Below are 22616 nucleotides of genomic sequence, written 5' to 3'. Positions count from 1 at the left end.
AATCAGCTTCCGGTTCTGGAATATCTGTCAATTGTTTTCCAAACAAAATATCACCAGTGAAAGGCAACGCTTCAAAGCTTTCTTGGATTCTGCATCCGCTTTCCAAGTGCGTAGCCAAACTGCTCTTCGAGCGGCTACTGTCAAGGCTGATGCTTTAGGAGCATCCGTACCCATATCAATTGCTGCTTCTTCAAATATTGCGCAGCTTGTCTTATACGGCCTAGATAAGACTCCTGCTCCCTGGTAGGAGGGGAGAGGCCATTCTCTAGTTCCTCCACAGATTCTACCATTGCCCTTGCCATCCAGGCTAAAGCCATAGCATGCCTAATCACTGCCCCTGAGAGAGAAAGTATATATATGATTATTTTTTTTTTTTTTTAAGAAACTATCTACTCTTCTATCTGTGACATCATTTAGTGAAGTCGACGGCAATGGTAAAAATAGATTTACGCACAGTCGAACAACATGTGCATCTACTCTAGGAGGAACTTCTTTTTGAACAGTTCACAGCTGGAAAGGGATGGTAAGAATCCCTAAAACAGTTAACAAAGCTGCTCCAGGCCAGGCTTGAACTCACAACCTTTAGCATTGCTCAACAGATACTGTCTTATAAGTACCATGCACTGCCATTGCATCACTGGAGCACTGTTTAAATACAGGTGCCTTAGATTTTGACACTGCTTTTGCCGATTCTTCCAGAGACAGAATAGCCTTCATGCATCAATAAGGTCAGCTATACCTGATCATCATATGGGGTATTTGAATTCATCTTGTGTAGTCTAACATGGATGTATCTACCCAGGTTTTAATAGCCTGGCTATTTGTAAAAGCTGCTGAAACCATAAGGAGGGAGCTGCATGTATGGGTTAATAGTGTAACCTATTCCCGGGGGTGGAACTGCAGGTGCTAATCTGTCAGTAATTGCAGACAAGTTCTGTGCGATCACACCCCTCTTGCAGGGCATTGCCCTTCATAAGATACTGGGCTATTCCATGCAAAATCACTATACCAGATAAGCATGTTAAGGGTGTAGGGCCCTGATAAAAAAAAAGTATCCTCGTCACTTTTGCCGCTCACAGACAAGGTAAATAATCCATTATTTACAAATACTACACTCTTGTGACTGAAAATCATATAAAAGTGATATCAATCTGACCACAATCCGTGTACCTGATTTGAGGTTCAGAAACAATACTGACAGACATAAAAGTCAGCTATCACACTTGCAGCCAGTCACATGTTAAATATTAGACATTGCCATATGAGAATATAATCAATCAAACATTACAAGCAGGAGTACAATTACTGTATGTGTGTTTTTATAACGTCTCTTATAACAAGTATTTCAGACATTATGCAGAAAACAACAGTACTGTGCAGGCCTCATATGCAATGTGTACCAAAATTAACAATTCATACTAACAAGTAGAAAGAATTTTAGTACTGTATAACCCTTTCTCAGTAGAGTGGGATACAGGGAGACTCACCACACTTCCATGATCGCTCAATACGCTCGAAAGACGCTGAGTGGATTCAGACGCTACTAGTGTACACTGCCGCTCTGATAACTGATGAGACACAGATGCTCAGTGAATGATAAGTGTATGCAGACGCTATGGTCTGCGATTCGGTCTAGGCGGCAACTCTAGTGTACACAACCGCAGCGTCTAAGCTGCGACCGAGTACCCTCGTGGTAGCGTCTGAGATGGAAGTGAGGTCATTAGTTCATGGACGGGAGACACGCGGAAACTGGTCATGAACTTGGGGGAGGGGCGACCAGGAGTGCGTCTAACTCCCCCCGTTGACTTAAACTCTAAGGATCGCGGCCTCAACCTAGTCCTGGAGCCTATGATCCCTAAAGCATAGCGCTGTTGCACTTAAGAGTGGCGGCGCATCAACCACTCAAGCATCAGGCTGCTATTAACTGCAGCCCTGTGACCATGGTCCAGCTCCTGCCGCACCAAACAAAAAACTGATTTGACTGAGTCAGTGGGCGGGATTACATGGAGAAGCCCCGATGCATCCTGGGAGGCCAGAAAGCTTGTGACCGTTTGGTGCCATTTCCGCTGTCGCTCCGGCATATCCCAATGTTATCCTGTGGATAACCTGTGGACCCAGCCAGAGAAAAGTGGATTTTTTTCAAACTTTATACGAGTTACAGGAAATTTAAAAAACTTAAGACAGCTAGGGAAAATAGCTACAGTGCCATGGACAATAGAATCTCTCACAGCAAGTTAGGTTATATAGCCAAGATAACAACCCTACTGAATATGTAATTTTTTGTGTACTTTTCTTACAAAATGTGTGTATTTATAAAGTATTTTACAAGGAAGAAATACATTTAGAGTCATGTCTCATTTTCAGTTATGTCCTGGATACATCATATGGAATGGTGACATTGTTCCTGACAAAATACATAATTGCTAATGAATCAAATAAAAAAAGAACAAATACTTGCCTGATAAATTGCATTACTACATTTGGAGTTAAGAGTGAGAAGAAAAATTACATAACCCTACTGTATACTCATGGGTGTAAAAGGCATTACTATAAAAAATTAAATAAAATAAACTACACATTTTGTTATACTCTAACAAGTGATAATAACTTTTCTACTCCTCTCTGATGGCCACTATGGTAATTTATTAATCAGCTGAGGACAAGCATTCATTTGCTATTTACAGTCAGTTTAACACATACCGTTAATTGAAGACAAACATTATTAAAATTAAATCAAAAGCTGAGGTCCATGGCCTTAGCCTATAGTGAGACATTAAGAAGAGGAGCTGGTCTCCTGTTGCTTCAGCTTCCATTGGAAATCATGAAAACTATGTATCTACTTACCACTACCAGTAACATACCAACTAGTTAACTATTAGAGAGGATAGAAGTCTGCTAACTAAATTAAAGCAAATTCCTGATTAGGTGGAGATAGCAGAAGATGAGACAAACCATCACAAAGTAATCAGAATCACCACGTAAAAGTAACCGTTTCCAACTGTACTGTTATCCTGAGAACATAAGGAAAAAGTTTAGCCGTCTAAACCACTTAACAGGTTCTAAATTCTTTAATAGTGTATAACGTAAATGTCTAAACAGGTAATGCAATAGTGTATTGTTAATTGCAATTTTTCTCCGATACAATAAAGGAAGATATAGGCACTTCTGTGGGAGATTGTAAGCTGGTTTACACACAGCAAGTAGACATGAGGGGTCCTTGTGATGCATCCAGTCCCGTCTCCCATCCTCCTCCCTGTTATACAGACTTTGGATACATAAGCCAAGTACTGCTGGCTGCTGTGTAGCATAAGGCACATACTGTAGAGGTTGTGAATGCTTAGCACAAACACAGTAAAGGCTCGACTAGAAACAAGAAGGATCGGGCTTGTTAAAATGGCCTGTTTAACTGCTGCTTGTAGAAAGCACTGTTAAAACTGCCATGTTACAAGAAATATGTACTTGGAATTATCTCTAACATATGTATCCTGAGTCAGGCTACATTAGTGAATACAGGCTGCAACAGCTAACTAAGCCAGCTGAAGAAATACCAGTGAGAAAATAAGAATTTACTTACCGATAATTCTATTTCTCGGAGTCCGTAGTGGATGCTGGGGTTCCTGAAAGGACCATGGGGAATAGCGGCTCCGCAGGAGACAGGGCACAAAAGTAAAGCTTTACGATCAGGTGGTGTGCACTGGCTCCTCCCCCTATGACCCTCCTCCAAGCCTCAGTTAGGTACTGTGCCCGGACGAGCGTACACAATAAGGAAGGATTTATGAATCCCGGGTAAGACTCATACCAGCCACACCAATCACACCGTACAACCTGTGATATAAACCCAGTTAACAGTATGATAACAGAAGAGCCTCTAAAAGATGGCTCCCTACAACAATAACCCGAATTAGTTAACAATAACTATGTACAATTATTGCAGATAATCCGCACTTGGGATGGGCGCCCAGCATCCACTACGGACTCCGAGAAATAGAATTATCGGTAAGTAAATTCTTATTTTCTCTATCGTCCTAGTGGATGCTGGGGTTCCTGAAAGGACCATGGGGATTATACCAAAGCTCCCAAATGGGCGGGAGAGTGCGGATGACTCTGCAGCACCGAATGAGAGAACTCCAGGTCCTCCTTAGCCAGAGTATCAAATTTGTAAAATTTTACAAACGTGTTCTCCCCTGACCACGTAGCTGCTCGGCAAAGTTGTAATGCCGAGACCCCTCGGGCAGCCGCCCAAGATGAGCCCACCTTCCTTGTGGAGTGGGCCTTTACAGATTTAGGCTGTGGCAGGCCTGCCACAGAATGTGCAAGTTGGATTGTGCTACAGATCCAACGAGCAATCGTCTGCTTAGACGCAGGAGCACCCATCTTGTTGGGTGCATACAATATAAACAACGAGTCAGATTTTCTGACTCCAGCTGTCCTTGCAATATATATTTTCAATGCTCTGACAACATCCAGTAACTTGGAGTCCTCCAAGTCACTTGTAGCCGCAGGCACTACAATAGGCTGGTTCAGATGAAATGCTGACACCACCTTAGGGAGAAAATGCGGACGAGTCCGCAGTTCTGCCCTGTCCGAATGGAAGATCAGATATGGGCTTTTGTAAGATAAAGCTGCCAGTTCTGACACTCTCCTGGCCGAAGCCAGGGCTAGTAGCATGGTCACTTTCCATGTGAGATATTTCAAATCCACATTATTTAGTGGTTCAAACCAATGAGATTTGAGAAAGTCCAAAACAACATTGAGATCCCACGGTGCCACTGGGGGCACCACAGGAGGCTGTATATGCAGCACTCCCTTAACAAAAGTCTGGACTTCAGGAACTGAAGCCAATTCTTTCTGGAAGAAAATCGACAGGGCCGAAATTTGAACCTTAATAGATCCCAATTTGAGACCCATAGACAATCCTGATTGCAGGAAATGTAGGAATCGACCCAGTTGAAATTCCTCCGTCGGAGCACTCCGATCCTCGCACCACGCAACATATTTTCGCCAAATGCGGTGATAATGTTGCGCGGTTACTTCCTTCCGTGCTTTAATCAAAGTAGGAATGACTTCTTCCGGCATGCCTTTTTCCTTTAGGATCCGGCGTTCAACCGCCATGCCGTCAAACGCAGCCGCGGTAAGTCTTGAAACAGACAGGGACCCTGCTGAAGCAAGTCCCTTCTCAGAGGTAGAGGCCACGGATCTTCCGTGATCATCTCTTGAAGTTCCGGGTACCAAGTTCTTCTTGGCCAATCCGGAACCACTAGTATCGTTCTTACGCCTCTTTGCCGTATAATTCTCAATACTTTTGGTATGAGAGGCAGAGGAGGAAACACATATACCGACTGGTACACCCAAGGCGTTACCAGCGCGTCCACAGCTATTGCCTGCGGATCTCTTGACCTGGTGCAATACCTGTCCAGTTTTTTGTTGAGGCGAGACGCCATCATGTCCACCATTGGTCTTTCCCAACGGGTTACCAGCATGTGGAAAACTTCTGGATGAAGTCCCCACTCTCCCGGGTGAAGGTCGTGTCTGCTGAGGAAGTCTGCTTCCCAGTTGTCCACTCCCGGGATGAACACTGCTGACAGTGCTATCACATGATTTTCCGCCCAGCGAAGAATCCTTGCAGCTTCTGCCATTGCACTCCTGCTTCTTGTGCCGCCCTGTCTGTTCACATGGGCGACTGCCGTGATTTTGTCCGACTGGATCAACACCGGCTTTCCCTGAAGCAGAGGTTCTGCCTGGCTTAGAGCATTGTAGATTGCTCTTAGTTCCAGAATGTTTATGTGAAGAGACGTTTCCAGGCTCGTCCACACTCCCTGGAAGTTTCTTCCTTGTGTGACTGCTCCCCAGCCTCTCAGGCTGGCGTCCGTGGTCACCAGGATCCAATCCTGTATGCCGAATCTGCGGCCCTCCAATAGATGAGCACTCTGTAACCACCACAGAAGAGATACCCTTGTCCTTGGACAAGCTCGGATAACTCCTTGGCTTTTTCCTCCGGGAGAAAAACCTTTTTCTGAACCGTGTCCAGAATCATCCCTAGGAACAACAGACGTGTTGTCGGAATTAACTGGGATTTTGGAATATTCAGAATCCACCCGTGCTGTTTTAGCACTTCTTGAGACAGTGCTAATCCCATCTCTAGCTGTTCTCTGGACCTTGCCCTTATTAGGAGATCGTCCAAGTATGGGATAATTAATACGCCTTTTCTTCGAAGAAGAATCATCTCGGCCATTACCTTGGTAAAGACCCGAGGTGCCGTGGACAATCCGAACGGCAGCGTCTGAAACTGATAGTGACAGTTCTGTACGACGAACCTGAGGTACCCCTGGTGTGAGGGGTAAATTGGAACGTGGAGATACGCATCCTTGATGTCCAAGGATACCATAAAGTCCCCTTCTTCCAGGTTCGCTATCACTGCTCTGAGTGACTCCATCTTGAACTTGAACTTCTTTATGTACAGGTTCAAGGACTTCAGATTTAGAATAGGTCTTACCGAGCCATCCGGCTTCGGTACCACAAATAGAGTGGAATAATACCCCTTTCCTTGTTGTAAAAGAGGTACCTTGACTATCACCTGCTGAGAGTACAGCTTGTGAATGGCTTCCAAGACCGTCACCCTGTCGGAGGGGGACGTTGGAAAAGCAGACTTCAGGAAACGGCGAGGTGGATTCGTCTCTAGTTCTAACCTGTACCCCTGAGATATTATCTGCAGGATCCAGGGATCTACCTGCGAGTGAGCCCACTGCGCGCTGAAATTCTTGAGACGACCCCCCACCGCCCCCGAGTCCGCTTGAGAAGCCCCAGCGTCATGCTGAGGCTTTTGTAGAAGCGGGGGAGGGCTTCTGTTCCTGGGAAGGAGCTGCCTGTTGCTGTCTCTTCCCCCTTCCTCTGCCTCGTGGCAGATATGAATATCCCTTTGCTCTCTTGTTTTTAAAGGAACGAAAGGGCTGCGGTTGAAAAGTCGGTGTCTTTTTCTGTTGGGGAGTGACTTGAGATAAAAAGGTGGATTTCCCGGCTGTAGCCGTGGCCACCAAATCCGATAGACCGACTCCAAATAACTCCTCCCCTTTATACGGCAAAACTTCCATATGCCGTTTTGAGTCCGCATCGCCTGACCACTGTCGCGTCCATAAACTTCTTCTGGCCAAAATGGACATAGCACTTACCCGTGATGCCAGTGTGCAGATATCCCTCTGTGCATCACGCATATAAAGAAATGCATCCTTTATTTGCTCTAAAGACAGTAAAACATTGTCCCTATCCAGGGTATCAATATTTTCAATCAGGGACTCTGACCAAGCTACCCCAGCACTGCACATCCAGGCTGTCGCTATAGCTGGTCGTAGTATAACACCTGTATGTGTGTATATACTTTTTTGGATATTTTCCATCCTCCTATCTGCTGGATCTTTAAGTGCGGCCGTCTCAGGAGAGGGTAACGCCACTTGTTTTGATAAGCGTGTGAGCGCCTTGTCCACCCTAGGAGGTGTTTCCCAGCGCGCCCTAACCTCTGGCGGGAAAGGGTATAAAGCCAATAACTTCTTTGAAATTAGCATTTTTTTTATCGGGGGCAACCCACGCTTCATCACACACCTCATTTAATTCTTCTGACTCAGGAAAAACTATAGGTAGTTTTTTCACACCCCACATAATACCCTGTTTAGTGGTACCTGTAGTATCAGCTATATGTAACGCCTCCTTCATTGCCAAAATCCTATAACGTGTGGCCCTACTGGAAAATACGGTTGATTCGTCACCGTCACCACTAGAATCAGTGCCTGTGTCTGGGTCTGTGTCGACCGACTGAGGCAAAGGGTGTTTTACAGCCCCTGACGGTGTTTGAGGCGCCTGGACAGGCACTAATTGATTGTCCGGCCGTCTCATGTCGTCAAACGACTGCTTTAGCGTGTTGACACTATCCCGTAATTCCATAAATAAAGGCATCCATTCTGGTGTCGACCCCCTAGGAGGTGACATCCCCATTTTTGGCAATTGCTCCGCCTCCACACCAATATCGTCCTCATACATGTCGACACACACGTACCGACACACAGCAGACACACAGGGAATGCTCTTAACGAAGACAGGACCCCACTAGCCCTTTGGGGAGACAGAGGGAGAGTTTGCCAGCACACACCAAAAGCGCTATATATGACAGGGATAGCCTTATAATAAGTGCTCCCTGTATAGCTGCTTTAATAATATATTTTTGCCACAATTTTGCCCCCCCCTCTCTTTTTTACCCTGTTTCTGTAGTGCAGTGCAGGGGAGAGCCTGGGAGCCGTCCTGACCAGCGGAGCTGTGTAAGGAAAATGGCGCTGTGTGCTGAGGAGATAGGCCCCGCCCCTTTTTCGGCGGGCTCGTCTCCCGCTCTTTAGTGGATTCTGGCAGGGGTTAAATATCTCCATATAGCCCCCGGAGGCTATATGTGAGGTATTTTTAGCCAAATTAGGTTTTCATTTGCCTCCCAGGGCGCCCCCCTCCCAGCGCCCTGCACCCTCAGTGACTGCCGTGTGAAGTGTGCGGAGAGGAAAATGGCGCACAGCTGCAGTGCTGTGCGCTACCTTTAGAAGACTGAGGAGTCTTCTGCCGCCGATTCTGGACCTCTTCTCGTTTCAGCATCTGCAAGGGGGCCGGCGGCGAGGCTCCGGTGACCATCCAGGCTGTACCTGTGATCGTCCCTCTGGAGCTAATGTCCAGTAGCCAAGAAGCCAATCCATCCTGCACGCAGGTGAGTTCACTTCTTCTCCCCTAAGTCCCTCGTTGCAGTGATCCTGTTGCCAGCAGGACTCACTGTAAAATAAAAAACCTAAGCTAAACTTTTCTAAGCAGCTCTTTAGGAGAGCCACCTAGATTGCACCCTTCTCGGCCGGGCACAAAAATCTAACTGAGGCTTGGAGGAGGGTCATAGGGGGAGGAGCCAGTGCACACCACCTGATCGTAAAGCTTTACTTTTGTGCCCTGTCTCCTGCGGAGCCGCTATTCCCCATGGTCCTTTCAGGAACCCCAGCATCCACTAGGACGATAGAGAAATTGTGACTTTCAAACAGGCTCCACCTTGAACTGATTAATGAAAATTTGGCCTAACCCACCTTCTCAACTGTATAGTTAAAGCTGTGTATGCAAGGCCAGATAAAATGCCTGTCAGACAGAGAGACATGTTATCTGGCAGCCTGACACCCCTACCGATATCATAGCCATGAAAGATATCTCCGTGTATGGCACCTGATATCTGGGTAGGAGACATTCCCACATACACATACACATTACTCAGATACTGAGCGACTCAACCTGATAACTGTATATTGTATACCCAGCTTTAGATAGAACTACAACTGGGACATCCCTGCCACCACAATAAGCCACTTTAGCCAAATGGCATTGCATGTCCTGCCTGTGTGGACTGGTTTCATATCTAATTTGGGCCTAATTAAGGCCCAAATTAGGGGTCATTCCAAGCTGATCGCTAGCTGCATTCGTACGATGTGCAGCGATGAGGCATAAAAACGGCACTTCTGCACATGCGTATGCGGCGCAATGCGCACGCGTGACGTACTATTACAACGGCCGATGTAGTTTCACACATGCTCCAGCGAAGCTTTTCAGTCGCACTGCTGACCGCAGAGTGATTGACATAAAGTGGACGTTTCTGGGTGGCAACTGACCGTTTTCAGGGAGTGTTCGTAAAAACGCAGGCGTGGCTGGGCGAACGCAGGGCGTGTTTGTGGCGTCAAAACAGGACCTGAATAGTCTGAAGTGATTGCAAGCGCTGAGTAGAGTTTGAGCTACTCAGAAACTGCACAAAAAAACTTTGTAGCCGCTCTGCAATCCTTTCGTTCACACTTCTGCTAAGCTAAAACACACTCCCAGTGGGCGGCGGCATAGTGTTTGCATGGCTGCTAAAAACTGCTAGTGAGCAAACAACTCTGAATGACCACCTAAGTTCCAAGATTTTCAATATTCTTCAATAGGAAAAGAAAAAGAAAAAAACGCATTTTAAATCTCATTCTGACCCCAAAAAAAAAAAAAAAAATTAAATAAATATTTTATTAATACAAATAATCTACACATATACTAGCTGTACTGAAGGGAAAATCCAATAAGGAAAGTTGCATATACTCACCCGTTTAGACTTTCCTGACACTTTGTTCTGCAGCCTGCTGCAATTGTTGCTGATTTGGTAATTAATACTAGAAATAGCTTTCCCATTTTTAAGAACAGGGTGACATTCTGCCAGTGTAATGACACAGATTCTAAAGAGATATTACAGAAAAAAAAACTAAAAAATAAAATAAAAGGATCATAGCACTGAACAAGTGATTATTCACATAAAATACCCACGTGTGCATGCAAATAAATGTTTTAGATGGATATATAAATAAAACACACACGTATTATACATACATTAGTACACACACTTTTCTCTCTTACCGTTTCCATTATTAATTGCGGTATAATCTGTCTTGCTCCTGTACTCCAATTTGAAAATGAATTGTATGTACAGTACATTATCTACACCAGGGGGTTCTCAACTCCAGTCCTCAAGTACCACCAGCAGGTCACGTTTTGTGAATTACTTTAAGCATGCACAGTTGAGTTAATCTATTTTGCTGGGTCAGTAATTAGCCACCTGCTTCCACAGACAGAAATCCTCAAACATGACCTTTTGGAGATAGAGGTGTCCGAATACACCTGACGTCAATACATCACATGGCATGAGATGACTGGTGCGACTGATTCGCTCCAAGAGGTGTAGCATACAGTCACTTTCTTTAAGTCTTATTCGTATCGCAGATGTGGCTGAACATCGCTCAAAAGGCGGTATTCAATTATTTCCACCCCTTCCACACCAGTTCTGTTTCTGCTGATGGGCGTGCTATCATCATTTCAGCTCACTACCTCTGGGGTAGCGAGGCGCCCCACCCTTTACGCAGCTAAAACAGATTACTGTTGACACGATATGCGCGATAACGGGGATCACTTTAGAAAGCAGATTGGGAGTGATATCATTTGAACACCACCCAAAGTGTATTAGAGATGGCAGGCTGCGACTTTAACCATAGAGAAATTAGTTTTAAACACGAACTAAGTCAAAGATGAAGTACATTGAACACTGCTTTTTCTCAACCCAATTTATACTGCATCGTAGAACTTTGCATAAAAATCAAGACTCATTCGCATACAGATGTACAGATGCTGCAAATCAAAATGATCCATGTAATTTAGCAAAGTAGTTTTGTTGCTTCCAGTTTTAGTTATGTGAATTACGCGGAGTGTGTTTGGCGCAACTGAAGTAACAGTGTATGAGGGAACATTTGTACTTGAGGGTTGGGGTCGAGAACCACTAATCCAGTCCCGTCCAAACTGTGGCTCTCCAGCTGTTGTGACACTACAAATCCCAGCATGCCATGCCACAGTTTTAGCATTCCCTAATAGCAAAATTGTAGCAGGGCACGCTTACGTGCAGCAAGGTTAGGCAGGTGAGGCACAGCCTTTTTGTTCCAGAGTTTGGACTATAAAAATTAGAATAATACAAAGATGATATTTTTTTCAATATTCCTTGCATAATTTATATACTTTATATGTTAGTATGACAGGAAGGCCCTGCCTTACCTCACCGATTAATAGATAATATAATATGGAGATTAGATAGAGCTAGATAGATATATATCTCGTTAGGATGTGAGCAGGGGTGCGGAGGCAGCATGTGCGCAAAAAAAGGGGTCACGGCCAGCTTCACTATTAGCAGTGGTGCGGCACCCATCAGCTTAACAAATAGGGGTGTGTCCAGCCATTGACTTCACTAATAGGGACATGCCCAACATCTACGGGTGGTGCTTGGCTTCCCCAAAGCTCTCCATTTAATGTGAATAGATACCATGCACACGGCATGTACTCACGTGGCGGCAGTAACGACAGGCTGCTTTAGCAGGGTGCTGGTAAAAGGACAGGGCACATTTTACCCTTTAAGGTACATAACAGAGTACCAAATTGGACACCACTGCCCAAACTGCTGTGCCATTTGTGCAGTCAGAGCCTTATTTTACAAGATTTACCCTTGGTTTTATATCTGACAACATCCATTACATTAGTGAAAAATATGCAAAAATTTTAGAATGGCCTTTACCGGTTTGAGTGCTGCAATATACAGAAGTCTTCACGTGGCTTTCCCTTTACATCTGAAAGATAAGTTATTGATTATTATAAAACACAAAACAGCCCATGGTGGAAATAATCATCAGAAAATAATGAAAGCAAAGTGTTTCTAAGTACTTCCTACTTCTCTACCACCCTGGCAGTTGTAGTGTAAATCGCACAAAGCCATCAGTAATATAAATAATGTCTGTGGCATATGTTAACGTTATGCCCCATACTGGTGCCCTAGTTTATTTTATGAAACATAGTAATGTCCTAGTTGATGTTATGTTACAACTGAGCAGCAACAGTATCAAGGAAAGGTAGTTTGCTTTGTGATAAATTGGTACTTAATCTCCCTTCCAAGATACCCCCAAAATATTTAGAGTTAACGTCTGATCCGTTTCCAAACTTGCCACCTAGTAGGGAGGAACCTAAAAATTCTGGGGAATGTGTGGGTTTGTAATGATCATTGAACGTGCCACCCCAGTGCAAGCTCTTAGCAGGATCAGAGAATTTACATATCCACTATGAAGCCCAAAAAACCTGGGTAGGTCAGCCACTGAGAGACCTTAGGAGAAAAGAAGTTCCCTCAAGGTGGACTGTTCCATTCTCTATGGGGAATAATCAAATAGCTGTGGGACCAACCAAGAGAGGATAGTCTCAAGCTGTCACACTCAGAGCTATTCCATTTTAAGACCATTTCCTCCCACGGTAAACCTCAGGCTAATGGGTGTTAACCCATAGGTCCTGGGTTAAGTGTCCAGAGCTATGGCTTAACGCATTGCAGGATGGACGAAAGGCCCTATATATTGCGACTTTCTATTCACACCTAAGAAGGGTGTGAGCAGAAACCACCGGCAACTATAGCCTGTGAGTTTACCACAGAACTCAATCTAATAGCTCCGGTTACAGCAACAAGTCCACGGAAAGCTGCCACAGCTATCTTAATATGCCCCAAAGAGCACAAATGTCTACAACTATAATCAATTAACCTGAGCAAGTTCAAACAATTAGAAATAGCTTTGACCTTAATGACAGTCGAGAGGAAACAGGCTTCTGACGCACACAGTGTCTTAGGGGTTAGTAAGCGGTATCCAAAATACAAGCTATTCTGAAATCCCCAAAAAAGTTGTCTGAGCATCAGTGAGAACCCAAAAAGACAACAGATTAGCAGACATGCTTAGACCAGTAATGTGCCTACTTAGACACTGCAAGGTTAATTTGCAAAGAATACACAAAGACAGGTTAGTCGAGTCCAGTGAAAGCAGCCCAAGTAAGGGAGAAGAGGAAATGGAGGGGGAATGAAGAGAGAAAGACACACCACACCTGTATAATCACATTAATAAATGTTACAGAGCCCGAGAAAGGAGAAAAAAAAAACAAAAAACTGTACAACTCTAAAGTGGTGGCAAACTTGTGCAAAGTCACGCCATGTAGTACCCAACTCAACAGGTGGGTGGTCAGTGCACTGCTGTGAAAAATATAGCAGCGGGTGAAGGTGGCATTACACAGAGCTGGTGGCCAATCCTGTAGCTTGATACAGAGCACAGATGTGACTGTGGCGTGTACATGCTGTAAATAAATAGTACACATGGCAGTTTTAAAATGTAGACACTAGCCTTGTCTTATATTCAATAAACGTCGGATCCATTCCGACATGCAGTTGTCGGAATGGATCCGACAACCCCTATTCAATGGACGGCCGCTGACAGCAGCGGCCTGGAGTGCAGATGGTGGCGGGCGGGACGGCGGTGGGGGGTAAACTGGGCCGTGGGGAGAGCAGAGATCGGCGGCTGGCAGGGGAGCTGGCTGCGTGGGGACTCCCTGCAGCGCCTCCTCCCGCCGCCACAGACATGTCCCTCCGCAGCCAGCTCCCCCCGCCAGCCGCCGATCTCTGCTCCCCCCACGGCCCACAGCACCGCTTGTCCCCTCACCTCAATCCGACTTGTTTTCAAGTCGGATTGAGTTTGTCGGAAAGGGGGCCAAAACCTGTCAGATTTGGTCCCATTTCCGGCAGAAGCACGTGTATCAGTGGCTATTCCGCCGATCCACGTGTTTTCCGACAATTCGGGAGTTCCTAACTTGTCGGAAAAAAAAATCAGCCCCTATTGAAAAGGTCGGAACCCCTTCCGACCTATTTCTGTCGGTACTGCCATCTTTCCGACAAAACGGCAGTTTCCGACAGTTATTGAATACAGCCCATAGATGTAAATAATCATAGTACTTACTACATTACTATATTTATTATGCATTCACAATTACTACAGTTGTTCCACAAACATACACATGCAGATGCATGCATTATTACTCCCATTTTATATTTAAACAGATGCATATTATTTTTTATATTGATTTACAGTGTACTGCATGAAATTGATAAAAAGGCATATAATAATGAAAGTGAAGATTGCCCTCAAGCTTCTGCCGGTGGGAGATACCCGCAAATGTTTCACCACCCCAAAGACTGCAGATGGCAGTATGTACAATAGTGTGTGTTTGGAAACAGTAATATGCATCTACTGCTTTGCACTTGGTACACTATATACTATATGTCTGCACATATGCAGACTGTTATATAACCTACTTCTCATGTTACTATTAGCATTTCCCACGGCGGTAGTTTTTATTTTTTTTATTTTTTTATGACTCCACCCATCCCCATACAAAGCATTGCATTTTTAATTCCTCAACTTTGGTTCAAGATGTGGTGGTGGGTGAAGGTGGGGACGGTCGTTTCATTAGCAGTCATGGTTTTCTGAGGGGCACGCCCACCTCCCATTAGTACTAATATAAAAATGGCTTGCTGCCATACATAAAATTATTAGCCTATCAAAATGTTGGTATTTTCTATTAATAGCAACTGAGACAGGACTATCAAATAAAGCCAAATAATAAATGCCAGAGAAAAACTCAAAACGTAGTGTCCATTTAAATTAGACCACTGGGAGTATAATTTTCTGAAAGGTAAGTAAAATGGCTCCACATACAGATGTGTCCTCTTACATCAGAGGTTCCCAAACACGGCCCTCAAGGCACCCCATCAGTCCAGGTTTTAGGTATACCCATGGCTCAGCACAGATGGTTAAGTCAAATTGGCTAAGGTGCTAATTAAGTCACCTGTGGCCAAGCATGGATACATTTAAAACCAGGACCGTTGGGGTGCCTTGAGGACTGCGTTTGTGAACCTCTATCTTACATCCTTGCTGCAGTCACGATAAACAGCCCTTTCTAGTCAGGCTATGCTGTGGTGGGATAGTGTTCCCCCTAGAAATTTTTGAGGGCATGGCGCCGGTCTGTGGGGGAACTTGTGCGCGCGTCTGAAAACTGTGCAAATTGTGGGTGTGGCTGCAAGACGTCTTAAGAGCGGGCAGTGCGGCCCCAACAGACATCACTAAAGGGGGTGTTGGCGACCGGCAGCGTCACTAAAGGGGGCGTGCCTAGCACTGACGGAGGCGCTGGGCTTCCCCCAAGTGCTCCCTCGTAACGTGAATGGATGCTGTGCGTATGCGCTCGGCATCTATACACGCTGGGAGAGCAGGAAGCGGGCAGGCTGCTTTAGCAGGGCGCTGCAGAAAGGGCGTGTTTTGCCTTTAAAAAAAAAAAAAAACGAGCAGGGCGCGGCACCCTGCTAAAGCAGCCTAGCGTGAACACTATGGGACTTGTAGCATGAGCATCTTTTTTGGAGTCTTTTGCCACACTCGTCTTAGATGCAACGTAATGCAATATGACGCAAAGCAGCTTCTGTTGATTAAAATGCTGTGGCATGCCTATATTCTGTGCGTAATAACGGCTCTATATGCATCTGAAATGAAACATTATTGTTTTCCAGGAAAACACTGAAGCATAGCATTTTGTTTGCAAATACAGTCGCAGTCACACAGAATATAGGCATGCTGTGTATAATTTTAATCAACAGAAGCTGCTCGTGCGTCCTACTGCGACTAAGACGCACTTTCGTAAGAAAAAAATAAATAAAAAAGGAAAAATAGACGCTCGGCACTACAGAGTCACACGCCACTCACGCATTGTGTAATGCGACTTGTAGCACATTATGCAAAGTTGCAGGACACATCTGTACAATCAGTTACAAATGTTAGTGGTTAATATAAAGCACATATAGAGGAAGTGTGTGTAGATTGTATAATACAATGGATTTCAACCTAGAAAAAAAAAAAAAAAAAAAAAAGTGTCAACATCCCTTATAGGGAATACATAAGATTTACCGACAGTCGGGTTGCCAGGTGTCCATATACCAACAGCGGGATCACACCCGCCAGAATGCTGGCAGCTGGGAGAGCGCAAATAGTCCCCTTGTGAACTTGGTGGCTAGCTGCGCTTGCCACAAGTTCTGTTCCCACTCTATCGGTCTCGTGGAGAACCACGAGTGGGAATAGTCCTGACAGCCAGCAAATTGAACTGATCCCCCTTATAGGCTAGTTACGAGGATGTGCATCATGATATTAGATATAAGGAATAGAACATCCTGTCCCTTTGGGCGGGTGATATTTACTTCCCAACACAAAAACAATCAACAGATTAAGCAAAATGAGCATATTTAGATACATTCTCATAAAAAGGATCCATTTGTGTATACAATATGAACATTTTTTTTATTTGTCAGAAGTAGCTTCTAGTTTTGCCTGACGTAGACCACTGAATGTTAAAAAAAAAAAAAACTTCATAAATGCAGAAAAGCAAATTTTGTATCCCAACACTTGTCTGCACACTTTTAATTATGATCTTATTAAAATACATTTGCAGTGAAACGATAGACACAAAAATATTATATAATTTTAGTGTCTGTCATTTCACTAATTTATTTTAATAAGATCATAATTAAAAGTTATGTTCTAAATATAAAGCAATACAGAAATCATCCTATAATATTCATATGTAGCGCTACAAAAAAGGTATTTAAAGTATAATTACTGCAGATTAGATAATTTGTTTTGTTCCATAAGAGCTTTACAGTACAAGGGCGGTATCCCATTAGGTACAGTGATTTTCTGCCACACCAATAACAGGCTTTTTAGCTCGATAACGTTATCGGACTATCCAATTACAGACATAATTGGATAGTCCCGGGGGAATCCTTTAGATGCGGTAACTCACCGTAGTTACTGTCCCAAGTCTTATTTCATCCAATACAATGCTAAAGTTACAGAATAAACTATAGCTCAGTTTTCGATATATTATTTAAACAGACAAACATACTATATTTTAGCTGCCAATTGGTATATAAAAAAAAAAAAAACTAAATGTATCCCCCAGTTTTTTAGGAGAAAATACATTCTGCAGATATGCATAATATTTAAATATTTTAAAAATACTTTAAACTATATTAAAATTAAAAAAAAAGTAAAAAAAAAAAAAATTATATGAATGGCTTTGAAGAGAAAAATTATAATATAGAAATAAGGAATTTGATGTAAAAAAAGAGCCTCTTGGCCCAACTAGTCATCAAGTGGTCTCCGTGACTCCCAGTTGGTGGTCTCCCCTCCATCATTACACTGGGGAGGGGATTGCTGGGAGATGTATTATTTTATTACCATTTATTTATATAGCGCACACATATTCCACAGTGCTTTACAGAGAATTGGCCGATCAAATCAGTCCCTGCCCCAGTGGAGCTTACAATCTATATTCCCTACCACATGAACACACATTCACGTTAGGGTTAATTTTGTAGGGAGCCAATTAACCTGCAAATATATTTTTGGATTGTGGAAGGAAACTGGAGAACCCGGAGGAAAACCACACAAATACGGGAAGAATATACAAAGTCCACACAGTTAGGGCCATGGTGGGAATCGAACCCATGACCTCAGTGCTGTGAGGCAGTAATCCTAACTATTACACCATCCGTACTGCCTATGCAGTTACACAGTCACTGCTGTTGCAGAAGACCGTTTCCAGACTCTGGAGGAGGAAGACACCACTTTGGATTGTAATTACTGACTAATTAAGGTAATTGGAAACTTCCAATTGCTTAATTAGTCATTAGAAAGGATGCCAGAACAAGTCCGGGTGATTTTTTCCTAAATATAATGATTTTGGGAAAAATCTGAATTGCTCTGGAAGTGCAAGAAAAAAGTAGCAGGTTTAATTTTCTTTCCTCCAATTGAACAGGAAAACCCTGCGGCTTCGGGAAAAACCCTGGGCCACAGGGTTTTTTTAAGTTTCACACTTTCAGTTGAATTTCCCCCATAGTGCGTCTGATCACATTATCGAATATAGTGGTAATATTCGCTACCTATATAAACACAGTTTATTTTTTTCCTTCCCCTTTATACAGTGCCATATTGATGTAAAATAAAAACAAGCTACCAGTCCAATTCCACAGTAACGGAATAGGTAAAGTTTGATTAATCAGATCTTGAGATTACCTCAAAAGTCAGATTTATATTAAAATTTACCATAATCATTACCCACTTGGTGATTGTTACCACCGCATGGTGATTTTGTCATACTTTCACCATATTTATGTAGATGTATGCCCATGCCGTTTTTTCATCTGGTCAAAAAAAAGGCACTAATTCGACACAGGGTATTTAATTGCGCCCATTTTCACCAGTTTTTTTTATCCATTTTCACCCATGCCGTTTCCCTTTTTTTTTTGAATTGGCATGGACCAAAATTGTGGCAAAAATGGGCGAATTCGCCAAAACACGTGTATCAGCAGTGAATTTGCCTATACACATGGTTTTCGCCAGTGCCGGATTTTTCGACCAGTCGGAAGAACGGCTCAGGCATTCGACCTTAAAACGAGCTAAAAGTGCAGTTTTTTTCAACTGGTCGAAAAAATTGCACTAATTGAATACCCCCCCAGTAACATGTCTCATGCATGGTGATTCCGCTGTTGATTTTCAAAGTAGGCAGATTTGTACAAGATAGCACTAAAGCTATTTTGATAGATTTTATATGGGGTAGGTTCATTGTAGGCCGTTAGGTTATGATGATTTGTTCACATTAATGGTTGCAGCTTTATAATGAATAGAGTTGATCACTGTGAAAAGGTTATTCCGTTATTTTACTGTTGTACATTTTAGTTTAACCACATCATGGAGAGAGTACGGCTGTTTAAATAGGATTTTAATTACCTACCGGTAAATACTTTTCTCGTAGTCCGTAGAGGACGCTGGGGTCCATATTAGTACCATGGGGTATAGACTGGTCCACCAGGAGCCATTGGCACTTTAAGAGTTTAATAGTGTGGGCTGGCTCCTCCATCTATGCCCCTCCTACCAGACCAGTCTAGAAACTGTGCCCGAGGAGACGGACAACTTCGAGAGAAGGATTACACAGATAGTGGCGAGATTCACATCAGCTCACACAAATAAGGCAAACCAAGCTAACTAGCTTGAAACACAGCAACAGCTGAAAAACATTACTTAACCAAGTAACAAGGCAGTACTTAACTAAGAACAAAGCCGTACTGAACCAGGTAACCACTGCAGGAAAACGAAGCGCTGGTCGGGCGCCCAGCATCCTCTATGGACTACGAGAAAAGGATTTACCAGTAGGTAATTAAAATCCTATTTTTTCTTACGTCCTAGAGGATGCTGGGGTCCATATTAGTACCATAGGGATGTAACAGTGATAGAGTCGGTGATTTTGATCTGCGCTTATAGGTATAGAGGCAGCCTGTATGGTACAAAGGGCCTTCACCAAGACCCCAATATAGGACAATAGATACAAGAAAGTGACCACACCTGGCGCCACCATACACCAACAACAAATGAAATAACTTACTTAAATATCAACCAATTGGAATTGATAGCCTCTTTTATAGTGGGAGTTATTAGTGGAGTACAAAAATCCACCCTTCTCAGAGAGGTAACAAATCTGTAGGACTAAAAATTAAAAAAACATAGTGCAACCAGTTTTTTAAGGTGAAGTGAAGAAGATATTTTTATTGGTTCAACTCACATAAATATGAGTCAGTCAAGCATATCATCCACCATATGACGTGGATCCTCAATCCCCGCAGATGTCCTGATAGGCTGGGGACTCAGAGGGAAAAAAATATAGTGCAATACTGCTTCACCATACAAATCGGTTTATTCTGACAAAAACACACTTACATTAAACAAAAAGATTAAAAGCATATCACCCAAATGGGATACTGGAACACCACTTCACAAACAGAGCCAGCTGCGTTTGGTCACCTGTGCAGGATCCAGATGGTTAGAGCCTTATGCTTAAGCGCGCTTTCGGTACTCAGACCTTCCTCAGAAGCATGCTTCTGAGGAAGGTCTGAGTACCGAAAGCGCGCTTAAGCATAAGGCTCTAACCATCTGGATCCTGCACAGGTGACCAAACGCAGCTGGCTCTGTTTGTGAAGTGGTGTTCCAGTATCCCATTTGGGTGATATGCTTTTAATCTTTTTGTTTAATGTAAGTGTGTTTTTGTCAGAATAAACCGATTTGTATGGTGAAGCAGTATTGCACTATATTTTTTTCCCTCTGAGTCCCCAGCCTATCAGGACATCTGCGGGGATTGAGGATCCACGTCATATGGTGGATGATATGCTTGACTGACTCATATTTATGTGAGTTGAACCAATAAAAATATCTTCTTCACTTCACCTTAAAAAACTGGTTGCACTATGTTTTTTTAATTTTTAGTCCTACAGATTTGTTACCTCTCTGAGAAGGGTGGATTTTTGTACTCCACTAATAACTCCCACTATAAAAGAGGCTATCAATTCCAATTGGTTGATATTTAAGTAAGTTATTTCATTTGTTGTTGGTGTATGGTGGCGCCAGGTGTGGTCACTTTCTTGTATCTATTACCATAGGGATGTACCAAAGTTCCCAGAATGGGAGGGAGAGTGTGGAGGCTCCTCCAAAACTGATTGACCAAACTTAGGTCCTCAGAGGCCAACGTATCGAACTTGTAGAATTTAGCAAACGTGTTCAACCCAGACAAAGTAGACGCTCAGCAAAGCGGTAAAGCCGAGACCCCCGGGCAGCCGCACAGGAAGAAGCCACCTTACGAGTAGAGTGGGCCTTAACAGATCTTGGACACGGCAATCCTGCCGTAAAATACGCATGCTGGATAGTGAACCTGATCCAGCGAGAGATCGTCTGCTTAGAAGCAGGACACCCAATTTTCTTGGGATCATACAGGACAAACAGAATCCGATTTTCTGTGATGAGCAGTCCTCTTCACATAGATTTTCAGAACCCTTACAACAGCCAAGGACTCTGAAGTAATTGAGTCAGTAGCAACTGGCACCACATTAGGTTGGTTGATATGAAAAGCAGACACAACCTTAGGAAGAAACTGCTGACGTGTACAGAGCTCAGCCCCATCTTCCTGGAAGATCAGGTAGGGGCTTTTACAAGACAAAGCCCCCAACTCCGACACATGTCTAGCAGAAGCTAAGGCCAACAAAGTGACAGCCTTCCACCTGACAAACTTAACCTCAACCTCCTGTAGAGGCTCGAACCAATCCAATTGGAGGAACTGTAACACCACGTTTAGATCCCAGGGTGCAGTAGGTGGCACAAAGGGAGGCTGGATGTGCAGAACCACTTTCAAGAAACTATAAACAACATTTTCCCCACAAAGTGGAGAAGGTAGAGGCGCTGATATTAGAATGTAATAAATTAATAATTAGGATACATCATATATCAATATTAAAATACACCGTATATCAATATAAATAATTTATATTTATTGAATCAATAAATTACCGGCCGGTAAAGAATAAAATATACCCCACTATTCAAACAAACACATTTAAAAAGAACTGCAATATAGGTGTCCTTTATAAGGGTTTTTTTTTTTTTTAGTGTCCAAATGCTGATAAATTATTTCACCTGAAGAAGAGAGCCCGATCATGATTTTATATACAGTCCTCCCGGCCGCTGGTAGTTATTCCTTTATATGCGAACATATCTCGAGGTACAGTAAGAGTCTTTTACTTATTTGTAGCTGGTGAGAGATGGTAAGAAATAATAAGAACTCACCAATAACGTGAATTTACACTCTGCTGTTTGTCAGATGTATCTCAATCGGCATATCACATAAGAGCCTGTAGTCTCCTCTCTCTGATCACGGGCTAGTGATTAGCAATGTGGAAGCTTTTTCAGCAACAATGTTCCAGGTAGAACACAATGTAGCGGTGAGTATTCAGCCGCTCTCCGTGTCGGAGTGCACGCCGCACACGGACCACAAGCAGGCACTGTCCCTTCCTCAGACACCACGTTTATTTGCAGGGTGATTATAGAAAGTTCCTCTCCTCAATGCAGGAGAATGAATAGAAGCCGGCCAGTAGTATACAAATGCTGGTTAACGCGTTTCCCCACCTTAGAGTCCCTTCGGCGGCTTCATCAGAACGTAGTAAGGCAGTCTGTGTAGGGGTGTGTTTTTTAAACTGTTTGTGCTTCCATGCACATATGTATGTAATTAGTATTAAGACTCCCTAATCCAACTGACAGTGTTTTTCTTAAAGCAGCAGTCTCCTCAAT

At 43.5% G+C, this 22616-nt stretch overlaps 1 protein-coding gene across 2 annotated transcripts in view; it reads right to left on the bottom strand.

The window, feature by feature from the left end:
• ABITRAM (actin binding transcription modulator) overlaps positions 1-22616 on the bottom strand; it is an 86193-nt gene that overhangs the window by 30665 nt on the left and 32912 nt on the right. Inside the window, exons 3-5 of one of the 2 annotated variants that reach the window (XM_063922920.1) lie at positions 12128-12179; positions 11901-11936; positions 10124-10253 (exon numbers count right to left, since the gene is read on the bottom strand). In XM_063922920.1, the coding sequence (XP_063778990.1) occupies positions 10124-10253; positions 11901-11936; positions 12128-12179 (218 nt within the window). The remainder of the gene's footprint in view (positions 1-10123; positions 10254-11900; positions 11937-12127; positions 12180-22616) is intronic. The other variant, XM_063922922.1, reaches the window with a different exon arrangement.

This window comes from Pseudophryne corroboree, chromosome 5 (assembly GCF_028390025.1).
Source record: "Pseudophryne corroboree isolate aPseCor3 chromosome 5, aPseCor3.hap2, whole genome shotgun sequence".
Classification (NCBI taxonomy): Eukaryota; Metazoa; Chordata; class Amphibia; order Anura; family Myobatrachidae; genus Pseudophryne; species Pseudophryne corroboree.
This window is presented reverse-complemented; position numbering and strand designations above follow the sequence as displayed.